A 20,078-nucleotide genomic window follows, 5' to 3' on the forward strand; every position below is an offset into this window, starting at 1 on the left:
TCATCTCCTTTCACCCAAGCTTCTGCGTTACTGGGTTTAGCAAACAACTACAAGGCAGGCTCATGCTTTGTGTTTGGTACCTGGACATTTACTTTATTTTCTAGTTAACTTGGCAAAGTTTTTAAATGGAGGCTTGTTAAATTTTATTCGGCATACCCAAGCACTTCGTACTGGGAGATTTTTAGGATTTATAGGCCACCATGCTATTCCTCCTGCATGTTTCAAGAGATCACTCAGATTGCAGTGTTGAGAATAGTTTGGAGGGGAGAACACACAGCAGCAGAGAGACTTGCTAGGAGATGATGTGCAGAAATCAGGCAAGAGAGAATAACAACTTGAATGAGGGTGGTGGTGGCAGAGACAGAGAGCAATAGATGGGTCTGGGAGATATTAGTAAGTAAAAGGTTTCAGACATCCAGGACGAGACGAGATGTCTAGTGGGAAGTTTTTTTAAGAGCCAGGAGCTCAGAGGAGATGGCATTTGGGTTGTCTTTTGTGAAAAACTGGTAATTAATGTTGTAGATGAGATGGAATAAAAGTGGGAAGATCTGAAGATCCTAGGATCCAGCTTTGAGGACCTCCAACATTTTAAGAGCATGGAGGTAGTAGGACAAGCAAAGGAGACTGAAAAAATACACCAGAGGGAAGATCAGAGAAAGACCCAGGAGATTGTGACTTTCACATTGGCCAAAAGAAGAACATTTCCAAAGGACAGGAGGGTTCCGCAGGTGATATTGGATAAAGGACGCGTATTCTTTCGTTCGATTCGCTCAATATCCAATTCCTGAGACACTGGAGTTTCAAAGAGAGAAGGGGGTTATTAGGAGGCCGTACCAGGAGAGCAGATTGCCAATCAGCCCAAAATCTGTCTTCTTGAACTGCAGTTATTCTGATAGTTTTATTAGAGGAAAAGATGGGCAGGGTGTAGGAAAATGAGCACAGTGGCCTCACATGATGTAATTCGAGGTGATCTGATTATTGAGCATGTGCAGATTGATTACATGCTCAGTCACAGAACATATTGAAGAAAATGGTGGAATGAGGTATAGGTAGGTGACTTGTAGGTTAAAGTCTAAGCTACCTCATATATCAGGCGGGCCCATTTGGGCTAGATTCAGTATCAGTTATCAAGATAACTTCGTGGCAGAGAGAGTTCAAATAGAGTCCAGAGGCTACTCTGGAGGTTGCTCTTATGCAAGCTTCAGTTAAACCTTGCTACCATTCATAACCTGCCAACCCCCAGCCAGAACCATTTCAGCCAATCCTAACGAACACCTAGGACAATACATATGATTCCGCATAGATTCCATGCACTAGAGTAACCTTCCAGAAACCTACCACATAAGTCCTGAAACTTAGCCCAGCCTCTCCAAAACATCAGATAGTTCCATCTCCCTATCCCATATTAGTGACAGACCCTTCCAATATGAAAAATTTAGAATAGCCATAGCCCAAACACCGCTAAAGAGAAGGATGGAAAGATCAAAGGTGATGGTGGAGTTATCAGAGAAGATAGGATTTAACAAATGAATATGAATGCTGAATCATTAAATTGATGTCTCTTTCAGTTTCCAGTATTTTAGAGCAGCTAGAAGTAAAAACGTAAAATTGTGAAACTGTAACCCATGTCAAAGTCTGAAATATGTTCTACAACTGAGTGTGGTCCTGTGCTTTGAAATTTATACCTTTTTTTGTATATATGTTATTGTTCACAAAAAAAGGAAAAAAAAGGTTGATTGTGATGATAAAAAGGTATTTAAACCCTGTGTTAGTTTGAAAGGATGTATGTACCCTAGAAAAGCCATGTTTTAATCCTAATCCCTTCTAATCCCTATTCAGTACTGTATGTTTGAGACTATAACTAGATCATCTCCCTGGAGATGTGACTCAATCAAGAGCGGTTGTTAAACTGAATCAGGTGGAGACATGTCTCCACCCATTTGGGTGGGTCTTGATTAGTTTATTGGAATCCTATAAAAGAGGATTCATTTTGGAGAAAGTGAGAAAATCTAAGAGAGCAGAAAATGCCACAGCACCACGAAGAAGAGAGTCCATGAGCCAGCGACCTTTGGAGATAAAGAAGGAAAACTCCTCCCAGGCAGCTTCATGAAACCGGAAGCCAGGAGAGAAAGCTAGCAGATGACACCATGCTCATCAAGTGCCCTTCTCACTTGAGAAAGAAACCCTGAACTTCATCGGCCTTTTTGAACCAAGTATCTTTCTCTGGATGCCTTTGATTGGACGTTTCTATAGACTTGCTTTAACTGGGACGTTCTCTTGGCCCATTTCTCATTTACATTTAGAACTGTAAACTAGCAATTTATTAAATTCCCCTTTTTAAAAGCCATTCCATTTCTGGTATATTGCATTCCAGCAGTTAGCAAACTAGAACAAGCCCTCTAGCTTCATATATTCTAGAGTAGCTAGAAGGAAAAATATGAAAGGATCATATAGTAGCCCATGACAAACTCTGGGATCTGTCCTGTAACCACTTATTGAAGAATGCTTTGAAAACTATTGCTTTTTATTTCTTTGCTTTGTATATATGTTATACCATACAATTTAAAAAGTTAAAAAAAAAGATAACTTTGGACTCGGGGTGGGTTAGTTCTGGGCTGACCCAAGATCCTTCATTAATAAACATTTGGGCTGTTTTTAGTGATTATAAGACTCTAAAGTAGGATAAACTGCATAACTGGATATAAATGAAGGTTAGTCACAGGTTTTTACAATTATGGGGACAGAAAATAAAGGCTATATAATCGTTATCAGAGATCACGGCAACTGAATTACAATTTAGAGATTTCAAATACTTTCCTCCTACTACCCCAATATACCAGAAAGCAAAACGTAAGATCTATATAATGATTCAGAAATTGTTGTTTTTTCTTTTTTATAATTCTTCCAGGTGATTTTTCTTTATTCTGTTAACATACATACAACCTAAAATTTCCCATTTTGACCATGGGTTCAATTATACAATTTAGTCTGCTAATTATATTCACACTGTTGGTGCCATCAACATCACCCATTAGCAAAACTTTTCCATCACCACAAACAGAAATTCTGAACCAATCAAGCATTATCTCCCCATTTCCTACCCTGACCTGTAGTAACCTGTATTCTAGCTTCTGACTCTATAAACTTCTATTTCATACAAGTGAGACCATACAGTACTTGTCCTTTGGTATCTGGTTTATTTCACTCAACATGATGTCTTCAAGCTTCATCCATATTGCCACGGGCATCAGAACATCATTCTTGCTATGGCTGAATCATATTTCATAGTATGTATATGCCACATTCCGTTCATCCATTCATCTCTTGATAGACAATTGGGTTGCCTCCAGGAAATGAGCTATTTCAAGATAAGGGAAATCTGGAACGTTTAAATGCTAACAGGGAGGAGCAGGGAAAAAAGAAAATAGGAGCAGGAAGGAGAAAAGATAACAAGCTAAGCAGAAAGAAATCCACAGTACCCCTGAACGGAGACTCTTACATTACTGATCCACCAAACCAAATGGACATCCAAAATCCAGGAATTCGGGTGGCTTCAGTTTTAAAAGGATTTTTCCTGCCCTGCGATCTTCCCTCTCCGTTCCCTCTCCTTTCCCTCCCCGGCCTCTTAATCTAAGACCCACACGGTCTTGCCTGCCCAAGGAAATAAGCGACCTAGCACTTTAATTCGCCCGGGTGGGCGGGCTGGGCCTCGCGCGGTCCCCGCCCCCGCCCGCCCGCATGCGCAGAAGGATACGAGCCCGACAGCGGGCGGAGCGGGGGAGGGGCGGCTCTAAATCTTACTCCGGCGATAGGTCCCGGTCGCTATGCGGGTGCTTGTTGGTGAGGGAGGGAGGGAAGGCAGAGAGGGGGGCGGGCTTACGGGAAGAAAAGTTCGCCAGAGATCACCGGCAGGACGGCCGTTTCCGAGAGGGTGTCGTGGACAGGCAGCTGTGCCGGGGCCTCCTAGCCCGAGCAGCATCGCGGGGCGAGGGCAGACGGGGGATGAGAAAGAGGGGAGAAGTCTGGAGGCGGGTGGGGGACGGGGTAGCCCCCCGAGGAGGCGCCCCCTGCGGAGACGGAAGCGAAAATCAATTCCTGTTCTCCTACCAGGTGGCGGGACGGGCTTCATTGGGACAGCCCTAACCCAGCTGTTGAAAGCCAGGGGCCACGAGGTGACATTGGTCTCCCGGAAGCCTGGGCCTGATCGGATCACGTGGGTATGTCCAGCCTCGAGCAGCTGGGTGAAAAGGGATGGTTCGGCGGTGCAGGGCGGGACCTCAGGGCACTGTACTTTCTGGGACAGGATGAACTCTCCATCTCTGGGCTGCCACCCTGCGATGCTGCTGTCAACCTGGCCGGAGCGAACATCCTCAACCCTCTCCGAAGGTCAGCGAGGGGAGAGCGGCGCTCTGATGAGAACCCCAGAGCTGTGGATAATGGAACTGCCAGAACTACGCAGACATCCCTGAATACTAATCCCTCCCCATTCCTACACGCCCAAATCCCCTTTCCCCAGTCAGCTCAGTTGACTTTTGCCCTCATATGTAACTCAGGATGCCCAAGATAGATATGACTTATCCTTCTGTGGGAGACATGGGCCATTTCTTTGCCACAGTTCGGCATTTTACTAGAAGTGGGTATGGCAGGTGCCCCAAGGAAAGAGAGAGGGTTAAGTATGTGTGCATGCTAATAGCGGCTTTTTGTTTCCCCTCTGTTTCTTCTGCAGGTGGAATGAAGCCTTCCAAAAAGAGGTCCTCAGCAGCCGCCTGGAGACCACCCACCTGCTGGCTAGTGCCATCACGAAGGCCCCACAACCCCCCAAGGCCTGGGTCTTAGTTTCTGGTGTAGGTATGGGCTAACTCGCCAATGCCTCACATTAGCCAAGGGAAAGGGGAGTATGAACGAAGGGAGAGCTCATGCCCTTCTAGCTGTACATGCCCCAAAGCTCTGGTCTTAAGTAAGCACAGTAATTTTCTAGGTCCTTGATCCATACATTCTCCTAATGTTTTTTATACAATCAATGAAAACCAGGTACCCTCAAAGGAAGAGGGAGAATGGCCTTTCTCCCAGTGCCAGGGAAAATTCCACCTTCTCTCAACTCCCTTGCTTCTTGAGCCACAGTTCCTAAGGAGCAGTCCAACTGTTTTTTTGTATTTCACTTTGGGGACCAAATAACTGCAAACCGTTATAATGTGTCTATCAGTCACTATTCTAAGTATTTTACACATATTACATCATTTTATCCTCACAACAACCCTATGAGGTAGATGCTGTTATTATTCCCACTTTAAATATGCAGACATTCCACACAGAGAAGTTAAGTAACTTGCCTAAAGTCAAAGAGCTAATGTCTGGTGATGCCGAGATTAAAACTCAGGCAGCCTGGCACCCAAGTCTTTGTTCTTAGCCAGTGCACTCTAGTGGCCTCGCAGCTTAGCAACCAAAGATAAAGAGTTCTTCCAGGTCCACGCTATGCAGAAGGTTGGGGAGAGAATATCCATGGTGCTGTCTTCCCCTTGGGAAATCCCAAGGGCCAAAGAAGCTGAGACCAAGGGGAAAGGAGCCTTGACCACAAAGGGTCAGACAGGACTAAGGACACCAGGACAAATAAGTGCTGTTCCACTGGCAGCTTACTACCAGCCCAGCCTGACTGCAGAGTATGATGAGGACAGCCCTGGAGGGGATTTTGACTTTTTCTCCAACCTCGTAACCAAGTGGGAAGCCGCAGCCAAGCTTCCTGGAGATTCCACACGGCAGGTGGTGGTGCGCTCTGGTGAGCCTGGGTATCAGGTAGGGTTGCGGTATGAGGTGAGGGAGTGGTGAAATCATGGGGAGCTGAGTTTAGAGAGTGAGAGAGTGCCACCACTTCTGGTCACCGCTCAGATGGGAGGATGGGAAGAGAGTCATAACCCTCGGCTCTGTTACAAGGCTAAATCAGCCTGGGAAGGAGTGGGGAAGGACAAACTGCATGAGAAACAGGCAGGAGCTGGGGGGGGGGGGGGAGCTGTTCTCTGTACCATTCCTTTTGCCTGCTCTAGGAGTTGTGCTGGGCCGTGGGGGTGGTGCCATCAGTCACATGCTCCTGCCCTTCCGCCTGGGCCTGGGGGGCCCCATCGGCTCAGGCCACCAATTCTTCCCCTGGATTCACATCGGGGACCTGGCAGGAATCCTGGCCCATGCCCTTGAAGCAAGCCATGTGCAAGGGGTCCTGAATGGAGTGGCTCCAGCCTCCACCACTACCAATGCTGATTTTGCCCAGGCTTTGGGTGCCGCCCTGGGCCGCCCAGCCTTCATCCCCTTCCCCAGCGCTGTGGTACAAGCCATTTTGGGGCGAGAGCGAGCCATCATGTTGCTGGAGGGCCAGAAGGTGGTTCCACGGCGGACGCTGGCTGCTGGCTACCAGTATTCCTTCCCAGAGCTCGGGGCCGCCTTGAAGGAGGTTGTAGCCTAAGTAGGTAGGTACAGAGGCCTCCTGGGTAGATACTGTGAATAAGCTTAGGTGCTCCTCTACTTGAGCTCTGAAGTCATCCAGTTCTTAGGGATTCCTTCTTCCTACTTCTTTCCCATTGCTGTTGCTCCTCCCTATTTACCTGAGAGACGGTCCACGATCTCAAGGTTGTGATCCCATCAAGATGGGACCTCAACCCCTTTGACCCTTTCCCAAACAATTTCCAATTTGATGTCCCTGTCTCATTCCTACCTCAGTTCTCCTTTATGCTATGTATAGAGTGCTCTGCAGTTTAGGCAATAAAGATACATTTTTATTTATCTAGCCTTGGCTCTCATCTCTTTGGCCTAGGTTCTCTTGGAATTTATTTCAAGTTATATGACCCTAGATTGAGTCTTTCCCCTAAATGGGGTTTGGAAAGTTTTGATGGGCAACATCTCTCCTCACCCACCAACCCCTTCTTGGTCCCTCAGGGGCTAAAGGAACTGGATACAAATTTGGGGCAGAGTTTTTGGTAAAATTAGTGACTAGAGGAAGAAAGAAATGAAGCCCCATTGCTTTTGAATATGTGGTCCCCCACATACCTGTTCAGAGTGCCATTGGGATGCCAGCAGTAGAAGAGATGAGGTCCAGGTCTAAGAGAACCTTCAGTCCATGTCACATGGCAGTGAATTAATAAAGCAATCACACATTGGTCCCAGTTCATCAAGCCACAGCAGGACGAAGCCAGCATCCCTGCCTGTAAGAAGCTTTGGCTTCCCTCCCATCTGAATGGGGCCACTTCAGTCAACCAGCATCCTCTGTCAGCCTCTAGCCTACTGCACATCCCATCATCATACTGAAAGTGAAAGGAGCAAGGAACTAAGGATGCAGCAACCAAAACACTACAAATTCAATCCTATTAGAAAAAAAAATGCATCCTGCATGTTCATCTAGGACCCTTTCCTTTTTACCTACCCTGGTTATCTGCCATAACTTGACCAGAAGTCCCTCCAGTTCCCAATTCAGGTCATATTAATCTCTTTCCTCCCTGGGGACTATGGCTTGACTTTTAAGTCAGTTACCTCCCTGGCCAGTCTCTCTCTGTCACACACACACACCCAGCACGGGTAAATACAGCCTGGTATAAATAACCAATTATCATGGTGGGAAGTAGGCACACTGGGACCTAGGGACCCTTCTATCATCATTTAGCTCCCAATGCCAGTTGCTAGAATAAGAAACTGGATGGCAGTACTCAATCCTCCACACCACTCAAGAGAAGCAGAAGGACCTTGAAAAGAATCATGCCCAGGAGCTTACTGCAGGGCCTACACAGAAGAGAATTCAGGGTTCCTGACCTAGTTATTTATCTGGTCTTAACACTCTTTATAAATTTGACTGGCTCTGTATTGTCCCTGAGGAAATAACCAGCCCTAAAGGGTTAAGTAATAGAAAACCTTAATTTGGGCTGCACTATAGAAAGGACTAAGACTGATACTACCCACAGACGGAATATACTACCTTGTGAGGTTGCAATTTGCCTGGCACAGGAAGACTTCAAGATACAGGACGTGGTAGTAAGGCTCAGGTGTCAACTTGGCCAGGTGATGGTGCCTGGTTCTGTTGTTGTGGACTTTAATCATTAGGATGTGAAATTCATCAATGGCTGATCACATCTGCAGGCAGCTAAGGGGAGTGTCTTCCACAATGATTGATGTTTAATTTAATTAGCTAGAGGCTTAAGAGAGGTCAAAAGAGCGCTCAACACAGCACACAACCCAAGCAGCTCATCCCAGGCATTTGGAAATGCAGAAATCTCCCCAGGGAAAGCCACTGGAACCTACAAGCTAGGAAAACCAGCCGACGTCACTGTGTGCTTTCCCGTGTAACACAGAACCTCAGATGAAAGTTAACTGCCTTTCCCTTGAAGAACTGTAGGTTTTTAACTAAATAAATCCCCTTTTATTAAAGGCCAATCCATCTCTAGTGTGTTGCATTCTGGCAGTTTAGCAGACTAAAACAAGATGATGACCCACTGTACTCAGGGTGGACAGAAAATGCCCTGATGTGACAGTGGGCTTGGTCTGGCACTTTCCAACTTTGATTCTTTGGTTTTCATTTCCCAGAAAATTGGTTTATCAAGATACACTCTCTATAAACCCTCCCATCCCCAATACTCACACACACAGAGACACAGCAAAAGTGAGCCTTACTTTATGCAACATGTGTGTTCTGTACAGAAATGTTAGGGTTTCACATCACATTAACATGGTCATTGAAGAGCACATCTTCACTGGTTTGGTGATTGCTCCCAACACTTCAGCAAGTGCATGGCCAGAGTTTCCCACACATTCGTTAATCCATAAACAAACACCTGAATGCAATAGGAGAGCTGCCATTTAAAGGAACCCTGAGAGTATTTTGGTAATGCAAAAACAGACACCCCAAATTTAACTATTTTGCAAATATGGATTTGGGGGGTTGCCCAAAAGGGACGCAGCCATGATAGGGCATGTTAAAATCCAGGGCACACGTGAATGCCTTGGGACAGAAGACCCACAGCTCTCTGAAGGTGAGGTCAAGTTAGGAATCAAGTGCAGCCACAGGCAGATATACCTGAGACTTGGTCAAAGTACCTTTCCTCCAGGCTTTCTCATAGGTTCTTCTTTCCCCTCCCAATAGGTACTTTTACTCCTGACTTATAGGCAGAGTATAGGCCAAGCAGCTTGATCAAGGCCACAGACAGGCACAGCTGAGACCAAGGCCAAGTCTTCCCTGCCTTCTCCATCTGCTCCCTGATGCCCCACTGTGACCCAACCCATGTAACACTACAGCCTTTCCGGGCTCCCAGAGCAGCAGCCAAGGAGAGAAAAGGCTTAGCTTCTTTGCCACCTGTTCCCTCCCCATTTCCCTTCCCCCAACCAGCCTCCATTCCCAACTCAGCTTGAAGGTGGAGCCGGCAGTCCCAGTCTCCAGGACTCCAGCTTTCCAGCAGCCCTGATTCTCTACACAAATCCTGCTAAGGCAAGTTTGAGAACTTAAGGCTGAGCAGAACCTTTTGAAAGCTGGTTGAGGTCCTGACTTAGATGAGATCAGGCCATTTTATGGTCCAATCCCCCAAGAGTCCCAGGCAAGAGCATTCCCCAGCTGGAATGCTCTTCCTTGCTGCTTCTCTGACTCTAAGAACCCACTCAAGGAAGTCTGGGTCAGGGTCTGAGCAGCAAAGGAATTATTATGAAAAGGATTGAGCTGGTTGGAACTGGAGCTGATGGGGCAGGAGCCACTCAGGCAAGGGAGGCTCAAAAATTGAGACTGAGCAGGGCCTCAGAGAGTTGATTGATGTCTCGGCAGTACGGCTCCCGCTGCAAGATGAAGTCCACCTTGTGATCTTGGCCCCAAAATACCTCCAGCAGCTGGCGCCGGAGCCGCTCTGTCTCACGGGTCTTCCGAACACCACCACTGCCTTTTTCCTCTTCTTCTCTCTCCTGCTGTTCTTTACCATGTTCTGCAAAGCCCCTGGAAGGATGATGAGCCTCTGAAGGCCCCTGTGTCCTGCGAAGAAGCAAAGAGAAGATGAAGAGCCGATGAGCAGTGAAGGGAAATTAGCACTCCACGGTCCTCCAACTCCCAACCCCTATTTATCTGCCCAGCTTATTCTCGGCTCTGGGGGAGCAATTCCGAAATTCCCCAAGCCAACCAGTGAGTGGCAGTATCAACTCACCTCTGAAGGGGAATGAAGGGGAGACAGAAAGTTCCTTCTAAACCAAGAAGGTGAACCCTACCACTACTATGATCTAATTCTAGTCTAGTAAATCACTTATTTACTTAAGGGTTCAGCAATACAGCTGCCTAAAAATACGTAAAAGCAACCATCTTCCAAATAACTCCATTTAAACAGTGATGATGTGACTAGGAGAACATCCCTACTAGCCAGGAAGTCCCATGCCAGGATTCCCTGGGAGGCATTTAAATGCCAAGCCCTGAGGCAATTCAAACTATTACAGAAATCAAGATCACATTCCCACCGGAGTCTCCAGCCCTGCAAGCCCCCACCCCAACCCCTACTACCCCTGCAGAGGTCATGGCTGGGGGTTACATGCATGAGTGCCTGAGACATTACCTGACTGGCTTCTTCAGGAACTCATCCAGGGTGGGGCCATTTCTCCCGAGTGGGTCATCAGGGACCATGAAGAGGTTTCCCACGAAGGTGAAGGGCAGCAGGCTGGATGGGGACAGAGAATATGTGGTCATAGTGGGGCCCCTGCACCCCTCCTATACCGCTGAGATCACTACCACCAAAAGCCACTGGCTACTAACCTCAAGGCAACTTCAACCCCCTTCCCAGAGGTCCTACCTGGAGACTGGAACAGAACTGACTTTAGGGGAAAGTCTGAATCTAAGCCCTGTTTTGGGGCGAGAGCTCTCTCACCGCTCTCTGATGATTGCCATCCACTTCTTGGACTCCTCCGCCAGGTCCCGAAACTGATCATTGGAGACAATGATCCCGTCAGTCTCTTCAGCCAGCTTCACCATGAACCTGTCTCGAGAACCACGGCAGCCGAACTTGGATTCTCCAAGGCTCCAAACCCAGAGAGTGTTATGGGCTCCCATGACCCACTGCTAGTGATGTAGATCTGACCCCTCACCTCACTCTGACCCGGCCACCAGGTGGCTTATTGGATACAAGTGCCATGGGTTCAAGAGGAAACAAAGATAAATCTAATGTGGCCACCCCAACAGCATCCCCTCCACTCACCGCAACCCCTCAGCCCATATTTCGTGCCTCTTGAGAATGAGCCTGTAAGATCTGCCTCTGTCTTCTTCCACCCAGCCCCTCCAATCAGTCACAAATCCAGTATGTTCTTTTTCTGAAAAGCCTTCTACTCCACCCTCTTCCTTGCCAGACCCACCAGTATCACCCTATTTTTTAGGATACTGCAACTGGGATATTGTTATACTCTTTTATTGGGTGGGTGGGGGGGTGGTAGGGGGTACGACGTTCCATGCCTTCAGCCATGTGGCACCCTACAATCCATCCTGCTCTCCCCCAAGAGAACTTGGTCTTCCCCTATGCAAAACTCTTCTTCAGCTGCCCTTTATCTACCAAATAAAGTCTACAAGCCCAGGCCTGGCAGCCAAGGCCCTCCAGAACCCAGCTCCAAGCCACCCTTTATGGCCTTATCTCTCCGGGTATCCCCTAATGTCCCCACAGCTCCGGCCAAAATCAGTGATCAGATTCCACCCTGTTCTCCAAACATACCCTGTGCTTTCTGACCTCCATATTTCTCAAACTACTCCCTCCATCTGGAAGGTGGTTCCCAAATCTCACTGATGAACAATATCACCAACAGTTTTTTAAAAGTAGGTGCCTGGGGGCAGGGCCACGGTGGCTCAGCAGGCAAGAATGCCCGCCTGCCATGCCAGAGGACCCGGGTTCGATTCCTGGTGCCTGCCCATGTAAAAAAAAAAAAAAAAAAAGTAGGTGCCTGGGCCCCACTTTTGTAAATCTACAAATTCTACTAGGGTAGGAATCACAAGGTAGTGGGTTGGGAACTTTTAATAGGTTAGAAACTAAAAAATCCAGCCCATCCATCTCCTTCTTATTTAAAAGAAACTACAAATACCTCCCTTGCCATAAAGCAGCAGCCAGAGTGGGCGCCTGTTCCTGTGAGTTCCTATAGCATTCGATAGATAGTTCTGTCGGCTCTTTGAATTCAAGAAGCAGGTTTTGTTCCCACAGTCCCTGCCTCCTCCTGCAGGCCACACACCTAGTACCAGCTGGGCAGTCAGTATTTAAAAGACAGTGTGGGACAGAGGGGACTGGAATTCAGATCAGATATGATATAGCGCTCTGAATTTCTGTCTGGGAAACAAGGTGAGAGAATGACTTATCAATGTATATGCCTGGTATTTTCTGGTTAAATATATTTTATTATTTTTGTGTTGTGTTGTTCCTTGTTTAGCAGTGTTCTCACAGTAGGCCTGTGCTATGAACCACTGTGTTTATTCACTGTTACTCGAAAAAAACTCCAAATACATCTTCAATTGTCTGTCCACCATACCCCACACAACTGTGTAGGCATGTGCCTTTAAAATTCATTAAAACTAGCTCAATCTTCAGTTTCAATTCTGTTTCAATGCTGATGCGGAGAGAATGTTCTGTGCTGTAGATAATCTGGGAATCCAGGTACAGAACAGAACACTGCTGGGAGAAAGTGAACGGCCTTTCTGTAAAATACCATTTACTTGTTTGTGGGTGAAAGTTAAATATTTGAAAAGGCAAAATATATACTCCCTATGGTTTAGAAACTGTTCATTTAAAACTCAATAATATACCAGAAAATAAAGAACTTGTAGCTGTAAAAATTTCTAATTGGTTAATTAACTTAAAATCCATCCATTTTCCACTCGATGTATGCACACTGGGGAAGGAGTGTTTTCTCGTTTGTTTAGTTAAACCATCTGGAACTCCACTCATCAACTTTGAGTTCTCATTTTCCTTCTGCCACTTAGTGGCCTTTGTCAAGGTATTAAACCTTCTTACTCTCACTTCCCAATAGAGATAAAACCCTCTGCCACACTTGTCTGGGTCCATGCAAAGTTAAAAGGTAATATCCCCCTACTATTGCGAAGCACCTTGGGTTAGGCAAGCATATACTTTATCTTCTATTGATAGTCACAAAAAGGATGAACGAATGGAGGAGGACCCTGAGACAAAGAGGTTAAATCACTAAGACACCTGGGCCCCAAAACCAACAAGTTGTACAACTTGGGGTTCAAATTCAGATCTTCAAATTCTAAGTCCAGCAACCTTTCTGTTACAGATTTATACAGTCTTTATTCATAGATTATATCTCTTCACCTAAGTCATTATTTTGTAGGTTTACTTTGGTTTTTCCTTTGCTAATGTTGTTCGAGATTCTTAGGAGCATTTCTCTCGGTGCTAAAAAATATGGGTCTTATGGCATTTGTCAGCTATCTATGCCTCTAGCTTTCTAATCTCTCCATTAAGCCACTATTTTCTAGACAGTAAGGCACTATATCACGATGAGGGATCGTAATGTAGTTTGACAACTGAAGAATGAATGAGGAATGCACAAACACAGTGGCCTCAGTCCGCTGCATCTCACCTACAGGGCAGGTTTACCTGCCCAGTTATAACAGCACATGGAGGAAGAAACGACCCCCTCCCCACCACCCCGGTGGGAGGCAGTGTGAAGGGTGAGGAGCTTCCCCTCCTCCTTCAGGCTCTGACTGCACTCACTGGATATCAAGCCTGGGGCTGGGAAAGGAGGGTACCTGTCATCATAGGAGGAGATCCTCTTGCCATCCATGACTCTCGAGGGGGTGAGGGAGAGCAGGCTGAGGGAGTACAGCTTTTGCAGAAAGTGACCCTCTACAGGAGAAGAGGGACACAAAGGGTTATCCTCGAGGTGGAAACAGGGTCTACCCAGGACACAAGAGACCAGGCCCAGCTCACCTCTGACTCTGGCATCCTTACTGAAGCGCCACTGAGGCACGAAAACGGTTATGTCACGGTGGCCACGGTCCCAGAAGTACTGCACAGCAATGGCGATGCCCCGGCTGGAGAAAGAGTGCTGGAGGCCGTGCCTGCACGGGGAAGAAGGCAGAACTCTGAGAGGAAAACTCCTGTCCCTCAGCCATGTCCTCAAGGTGGACAAGGCCTGCCTCGTGCCCCTCCCCAGGGCCCCACCGATACTCACACCATGGCCACGTTGCTGCCGTCAATGACAATATGGCGGAGGTCTGGCTGGCCAGGCACGTTGGCAAGGCACAAAGTGAAAGGATCCTGCAGGGCCTCCTGGAAACGCTGCGTGCCAGTTACCAAGTTGGCGCCCCGGGTTCCTCGTTTCCACGGAGACCCCCGGCCTCGAGCCACGGTCTGCTGCTTATCTCCCCTGTCTCCACGACCACCTCCAGGGTGCCACGGGGGTTCAGGTGCAGGCGGAGGGCTAGGCACTCTTGGAGGTGAGGCTTTCCCATTGTGGAGTCTCTGAAGAAGGGAGGCTCCCCGAGGCTGGCTTGCTCTTTGAGAAGGGCCCTGGGCACTGGGAGGCTCACCCTGGACATAGACCCTTCTTCTCTCCTGAGTCAACCCCTCCTTCTCCAGGACCTTTCCATTCATGGGCCCTGCACCCCCTATCTCTCCTCTCCCTGACTCTGGCCTAAAGGCCACTTCTCCCTCCCAGGCCTCTTCCCCAGGCAACTCCTTCCACCCCAAATCCATCTCCCTGGGACCACCCTGTTTCCCAGCCTCCTTCTTCACAGCATGCCTCACTCCCCTAGACTCTCCCCACCCACTGCATCCAATGTCCTGGGACTCTCTGCCTTCACTCAGGGGAGCTTTGACTCCCAGGTGCTGAGCACCCAGCAGGCCTGGGCTCCTCCTCTTCCAGGAGGAGCACACTTGCAGCCCCTGTCCTCTGGATGCTTCCTGCACCAGGCTCAACAGTTCCTCCTGGACAGCCAGGGGCAGCTGCAGCAGGGCCTCTCTGTGGGCGTCCCCCCAGGGCTGCAGCAGGGCAGAGAAGTCTCCCAGCACCCCAGCACTCTGGGAGGCTCCAGGGGACAGCCCTGGCTGCAGGTCCCAGCTCAGCCGCTCCACCAGCTCCTCCACCCGGCTCTGAGCCATAACGAAGGCCTCAGTCAGGCCACTGATCATCACTGAACCAGGCGCCCTGGGCACCAGGTGAGCTGTTGTGCTCCAGGCCAAGCAGTCAAGAAAAAAGCCCTGGGCTCCGAGGAAGATGCAGTGCAGCTTGGAAGGGTAGTGGATTTCATCTTGCAACTCTGGGCTGCAGAGACCCTTCAGGTACTCCTGGGGAGGAGGAGAGAAGGGGCAGAAAAAAGAAGACTGCTGGAATCCTAAGTGGCCAGGTCACCCCTTCAGTCTCAGTTGTTCTGAGTTCCAGAATGTCTGGGCAGAGCAACAGAGACCCAAAGCGTTGAAAAGAAATAAAAAGTCTCAGTTCTTTCCCTTTGCAACTGAGAGACTTTGGCTAGTATTTCCACTGAGAACTTAATTTAAGATACCATGATAATTGATTACAAGATCATCTCTCTCTGTCTCTCTCTCTCTAAATATCTGTGTCTATATGTATGTGTTGTGCATCTCCATAACAATAGTCATAACTGCTAACTTTTACTGAACTCATGCTTTACATGGCTAGCACACTCATGGGACATACAGTGAAGTGAATAATGCTATTACTCCCAATTTACAGAAAAGAAACAGAAACACCCACAACACTGGTATGTGGTGAAGCCTGTGCTGAAACCCAGTTCTAACTCCAAAGGAAACGATGACGGCTGGGGCCCAGCCTCCCGCCCCACAGTGAATTCCTTGGTGGGGCCAGCTTATTTAGACCGATCACTCCCAAGAAGCAGACACTGATTTGAACTGAATCACCCCCAGCCACCAGTAGAACCCGGGCCGTCACTGTAGAAATGAAACTGAAACTCCTGGCAAATACAGAGAGTTGTGTTGTCCCTCAAAGCCCTGGGGCACTAAGGTGGCCAGGGAGACAGGCAAGGCATCAAAATCCTCCCCAGCTCCCTCCTCTCCTCCACCTCAGCAGGGTGGGGGGCAGCCCGTCCTGGGGAGGATCACAGGAGGAGGCTCACAGGAGGGGCATTTACCTTGGCTCTGCTGGTGTTCTCCTTGGGGCCCTCAAGCTGCAGCCAGATGTGAGGGTTCTCAGGACAGTCCTTGGGGAGGATGCTCATCCCCACGCTGAAAATGCGCTCCACGTGGGGCTGCTGCTCCCTCACCTTGGCCTCAGCCTCAGCAGACACCGCAAAGCGGTCGGGGGACGCGGCGCCAGGCCCCCAGGTAGGCATGGCTGCTCTGCCCAGCCCTGGGAGGACAGAGGGAGTTCAGACCTCACGGTCTCCCAAACGGGACCAGCTATCAACAGTCCGCACCCAGTCACCAACTCTGGTAAACAACCCCAGGAGGTAATGGGGATCTGAGTCCATCCTGGGGACAGGGAGGTAATACATGACTATCCAAACACGGGCCTTTTCTCTCGAAAAGAAATCATGGATCAGTAAAAAGGCTGTCTATCTGGGGTGGGCGTCTGTCCTTTTAAAAATAACAACCATCAGCAGGAAGGGTGGGGGACTGCAGCTCAGTCTGCTGGCCAAAAGGAGTGGAGGAGCGATGAAAAAGTCTCGGGTGTGTCTCTCATCGGGGGACCCTGCCATCTCGAATCCGAAACGGTCTCTTACAGATGAATCCTCACCAGGGCCTTGAACTGAGCTGTCCTCTCGAGTCCCTTGGCTTCCATTTCCAAGGTTCTGGCCACTCCCACCGTCTCCCCCTCCCGCTGGCGTCCCGCGATCCCCTCGCGTCCCGCGCCCCACCCGGAGCCCAGGGGCCCACACGGACTCCGCCCCCGGCCCGCTCGGCCGCCACCCCCGCGCAGCCGCCCGCGGGGCCCCAGGCCGGGTCCCGGCTCCTCCGGGAGGAGTGGGGGGGGTCGGAGAGGTCCTACCAGCCTCGGGCGCCGGCTCCAGGCCCGCGTCCAGCCGACGCCTCCCGCTGCCCGCCCGGCCCCCAGCTTCTCCCGGGCCCCCACGCCCAGGGGAGAAGGGCAGGGGGCGCGAATCTGGGCGGGCCTTCCCGGATTCTTCACCCGACGGGGACTTCTCCCCGCATCGCAAAATGTTTTTTGAGTCACTTCCTGGCGTAGGGCGGAGATAGCCGGGCTCCTCCCCGGGGCTGGGCCTGCACGGGGCCCTGGCTGGCTGCCCGCCGGCGGGGGGCGGCGCCCCGCGGCCGACTCCCTCTCTCTGCCCTTCCCCCTCCTCCCCGCCCCTCCTCCCGCCCCCGCGCCTCCCGGCTCCTCCTCGGCGCGCCGTCTCCCCGCGGAGCTCCCGGCCGGCCGCCCTGGGTGTGTCGCGCTCAGGCCCGCCGGCTCGCGAGCAGGCCTCTCCGTGGTCTTTCCCCCTCCACGCCTCCCCCTGAGCTCTCCGCATCCCTCTGCGCTCTCGCTAGTTCTGGGCAGTTGTTTCTCGATAAAAAGGATCCACTGATTGAAAGTTGGAAGTAGGGCGGTGCAACGGTGGCTCAGTGGCAGAATTCTCACCTGCCGTGCCAGAGACCCGGGTTGGATTCCCGAAGCCTGCCCGTGCCAAAAAAAAAAAAAAAAAAGTGGATATCTAGATAGATAGATAGATCGGTTATTGTTATTTGAGCGGTGCACCGGTGGCTCAGTGGCAAAACTCTCGCCTGCTGTACCGGAGACCCAGGTTGGATTCCCGGAGCCTGCCCATATAAAAATAAATACATATGTAAAAAGTTGGCAGTAAAGAGGGCCTTAAAGTTCATCCGGCCCAGGGTCTTCAGAAGAGAAGGACGACCAAAGAGGGAAAGTGGTTGGCCCAAGGTCATAAGTTAGTGACACTCTTGTCCAAAGCACTTGCTGATAAAACAGAGTCACCACTTTCTTCCAACAAATGGAAAAGATAGCACGGCGAAGAAGAAAGGGGAGCAATGAGGAAGGAGCTGTAAGGACCATCGGAGCTGTTTCACAAGCATGCGCAGGCACACACGTACACTCACAGGCACGTACACACATTCCCACGGACGCATATACGTACATACGGAGATACACACACATACACATACACACAAGCACACACCCATGCCATGGGAGGGGCTCCCCTGAGGTTCTGGCTGTAGCCCTCCTATCCAGCCACTCCTTCCCTGCTCTCCCTCCTAGGGCCCAACTGCTGTCATTTTGTGCTCAGCCAAGGGGGAGGGAACTGCAGTGACAGCAGGAGTAATGGAGTGAGAGGCAGGACAGAGTCGTGGAGAGGTCTGGAAAGGGAGGTGCCAAGGCTAGGTGACGGTGAGACCCAGAAAGAGGGCAGAGGGAGAGGAGCAAAAACCAAAAGGAGCAGGGAGAGGGGATGGAAGACCAGACCGGTGGGTCTCAGGGTCACTCAGCCATGCCGGCAGCAAAGCGAGGCCAGCCAGCTGGTCCCCCAAGTCCCAGGCTGCCCTTGGCCCTGATGCTTCTGGTCTTGGGGGCCGGGTGGGCCCAGGAGGGGTCAGAGCCCATCCTGCTGGAGGGCGAGTGCCTGGTGGTCTGTGAGCCTGGCCGAGCTGCTGCAGGGGGGCCCGGGGGAGCTGCCCTAGGAGAGGCACCCCCGGGAAGAGTGGCATTTGCTGCAGTCCGAAGCCACCACCACGAGCCAGCAGAAGAGACGGGCAACGGCACCAGTGGGGCCATCTACTTTGACCAGGTAATCCTCCTCCCCGCCAGGGGCCTAGAAGGCGCCTGCAACTGCCTACAATCAACTATGCAAGCCCACTTGCTGCCTCTCAGATTTTAAGGAAACAGCCTCCTCCATCTTCCCCTAACATGGCCGGTCACGTCTTCCCTTTTCTAAGCTCGTTATCTGCCCCTCCTTGCCTCTTCTCACCATTTCTTTTGAATCCATACATCACCCCCACCCCTTCCACTCCTGCTTGCCACCCCTTCTTTTCCTTACTCACTGCCCCTTCCCCCAGCCCAGCAGTACCAACCCTGAGCCACAGGTCCGCCCCACCCCACCCCACCACAGGCCACCCCAGGCCCACTGGGCAGACTCTGCTCCCCCAGGTCCTAGTGAATGAGGGCGGTGGCTTTGACCGGACCTCAGGCTCCTTCGTGGCCCCCGTCCGTGGCGTCTACAGCTTCCGCTTCCACGTGGTGAAGGTGTACAACCGCCAGACCGTCCAGGTGACTGAGCACTGCCCTGACTCAGGAGGGAAGTGGGCTTGGGAGGCGTGGGGCTGAGCGGAGCCCGGCATCCCCTGAGCAGACCCTCCCCTGCCCTTTGTCCTGGGAGGCCGGGAGGAGAGGGCCTGGCTGGTAGAAAGCATGGAGGGTGTGTGGTCAGACGCCGGCCACCCTGCAGCCCTCCCAGTAGGGTCCGCTCAGCCCCTGGTTTCGAGGATTCCAGAGTCCCTCCCTGGGACTGTAGAGAAGAGGGGAAGCCCTCAGGAAAGTAGGGGTCCTCAGATAACGGGCATGTTGGGCTGGGGAAGAAGCTCTGATTGGACTCCTCTTCCCAGGTGAGCCTGATGCTGAACGCTTGGCCCGTGGTCTCAGCCTTCGCCAACGACCCTGACGTGACCCGGGAGGCAGCCACCAGCTCGGTGTTGCTGCCCCTGGACCCTGGGGATCGGGTGTCCCTGCGCCTGCGCCGGGGGAACCTCCTGGGTGGCTGGAAATACTCAAGTTTTTCTGGCTTCCTCATCTTCCCGCTCTGACGGCCCAGACTTTTAAAGGACAAGAATCCAGCCTCTGACTCCTGTCTCCTGGCCTCTGCCCTCTCCTGCTCCAGAAGCCGCATCTTTAAGGCAGGAAAGAGCCTCCCCTAGGCTGCTTGTATCCCACTCTTTGCATGGAACCCTGCACCAGACACCCAAGATTAAAAATAGAGGAGCTTAGAGCAATGTTATTTGTGGACCTGGCCCCCTCCCACTCTTCCCGGTCATATGCCCTCCCAGCCTCTCCATTGCATCCCTTCGTGCCTGCCGCCCCAGGATCAAGGCAGGATTTGGGCAGTTAGGGAGACCTGCGCAACTTGACAATCTCGGCGCCTCCTGTCGCCCCTCCCCCAGCTTCCTGAA

At 50.7% G+C, this 20,078-nt stretch overlaps 3 protein-coding genes across 7 annotated transcripts; 2 read left to right on the plus strand and 1 right to left on the minus strand.

The window, feature by feature from the left end:
• The first annotated feature begins 3,740 nt into the window (after positions 1 to 3,740).
• SDR39U1 (short chain dehydrogenase/reductase family 39U member 1) lies at positions 3,741 to 6,772 on the plus strand. Its single transcript, XM_077127065.1, has 6 exons — positions 3,741 to 3,840; positions 4,111 to 4,217; positions 4,304 to 4,386; positions 4,727 to 4,848; positions 5,630 to 5,773; positions 6,039 to 6,772. The coding sequence occupies exons 1-6, from the start codon at positions 3,825 to 3,827 to the stop codon at positions 6,449 to 6,451; spliced, it is 885 nt and encodes a 294-aa protein (XP_076983180.1). The 5' UTR covers positions 3,741 to 3,824; the 3' UTR covers positions 6,452 to 6,772.
• A 1,856-nt stretch (positions 6,773 to 8,628) lies between these two features.
• Positions 8,629 to 17,134, minus strand: KHNYN (KH and NYN domain containing). 4 transcript variants are annotated; one of them, XM_077127064.1, is made up of 8 exons: positions 16,948 to 17,134; positions 16,091 to 16,308; positions 14,155 to 15,269; positions 13,911 to 14,041; positions 13,730 to 13,826; positions 10,860 to 10,967; positions 10,551 to 10,652; positions 8,629 to 9,982 (listed from the first exon to the last, which is right to left on the minus strand). In XM_077127064.1, exons 2-8 carry the CDS (start codon positions 16,289 to 16,291, stop codon positions 9,730 to 9,732), a joined length of 2,007 nt encoding a protein of 668 aa, XP_076983179.1. In that variant the 5' UTR covers positions 16,292 to 16,308; positions 16,948 to 17,134; the 3' UTR covers positions 8,629 to 9,729. The 4 variants fall into 4 exon arrangements, with proteins under 4 accessions (XP_076983179.1, XP_076983176.1, XP_076983177.1 ...); XM_077127061.1 differs by lacking the exon at positions 16,948 to 17,134 and adding an exon at positions 16,682 to 16,777; XM_077127062.1 differs by lacking the exon at positions 16,948 to 17,134 and adding an exon at positions 16,696 to 16,739.
• On the plus strand, positions 14,094 to 19,728 carry CBLN3 (cerebellin 3 precursor). 2 transcript variants are annotated; one of them, XM_077127067.1, is made up of 4 exons: positions 14,094 to 14,113; positions 18,448 to 18,703; positions 19,063 to 19,182; positions 19,518 to 19,728. In XM_077127067.1, exons 1-4 carry the CDS (start codon positions 14,094 to 14,096, stop codon positions 19,713 to 19,715), a joined length of 594 nt encoding a protein of 197 aa, XP_076983182.1. In that variant the 3' UTR covers positions 19,716 to 19,728. The 2 variants fall into 2 exon arrangements, with proteins under 2 accessions (XP_076983182.1, XP_076983181.1); XM_077127066.1 differs by lacking the exon at positions 14,094 to 14,113 and having other exon boundaries at positions 18,248 to 18,703.
• Positions 19,729 to 20,078: the final 350 nt, after the last annotated feature.

This window comes from Tamandua tetradactyla, chromosome 14 (genome assembly GCF_023851605.1).
Source record: "Tamandua tetradactyla isolate mTamTet1 chromosome 14, mTamTet1.pri, whole genome shotgun sequence".
Lineage (NCBI taxonomy): Eukaryota > Metazoa > Chordata > Mammalia > Pilosa > Myrmecophagidae > Tamandua > Tamandua tetradactyla.

Bases quoted from the DNA above. Each gene is read 5' to 3' on its own strand.
- SDR39U1 (XM_077127065.1), top strand. The intron at 4,849-5,629 runs GTATGGGCTAAC...TTCCACTGGCAG, and splicing joins GGTCTTAGTTTCTGGTGTAG to CTTACTACCAGCCCAGCCTG. The intron at 5,774-6,038 runs GTGAGCCTGGGT...TGCCTGCTCTAG, and splicing joins GCAGGTGGTGGTGCGCTCTG to GAGTTGTGCTGGGCCGTGGG.
- KHNYN (XM_077127064.1), bottom strand. From the start codon at position 16,291: ATGCCTACCTGGGGGCCTGGCGCCGCGTCCCCCGACCGCTTTGCGGTG. The intron at 13,827-13,910 runs GTGAGCTGGGCC...CTTCTCCTGTAG, and splicing joins TAAGGATGCCAGAGTCAGAG to AGGGTCACTTTCTGCAAAAG. The intron at 9,983-10,550 runs GTAATGTCTCAG...GCTTCTTCGCAG, and splicing joins TTCCTGAAGAAGCCAGTCAG to GACACAGGGGCCTTCAGAGG.
- CBLN3 (XM_077127066.1), top strand. From the start codon at position 18,368: ATGGAAGACCAGACCGGTGGGTCTCAGGGTCACTCAGCCATGCCGGCA. The intron at 18,704-19,062 runs GTAATCCTCCTC...CTGCTCCCCCAG, and splicing joins GGGCCATCTACTTTGACCAG to GTCCTAGTGAATGAGGGCGG. The intron at 19,183-19,517 runs GTGACTGAGCAC...TCCTCTTCCCAG, and splicing joins ACAACCGCCAGACCGTCCAG to GTGAGCCTGATGCTGAACGC.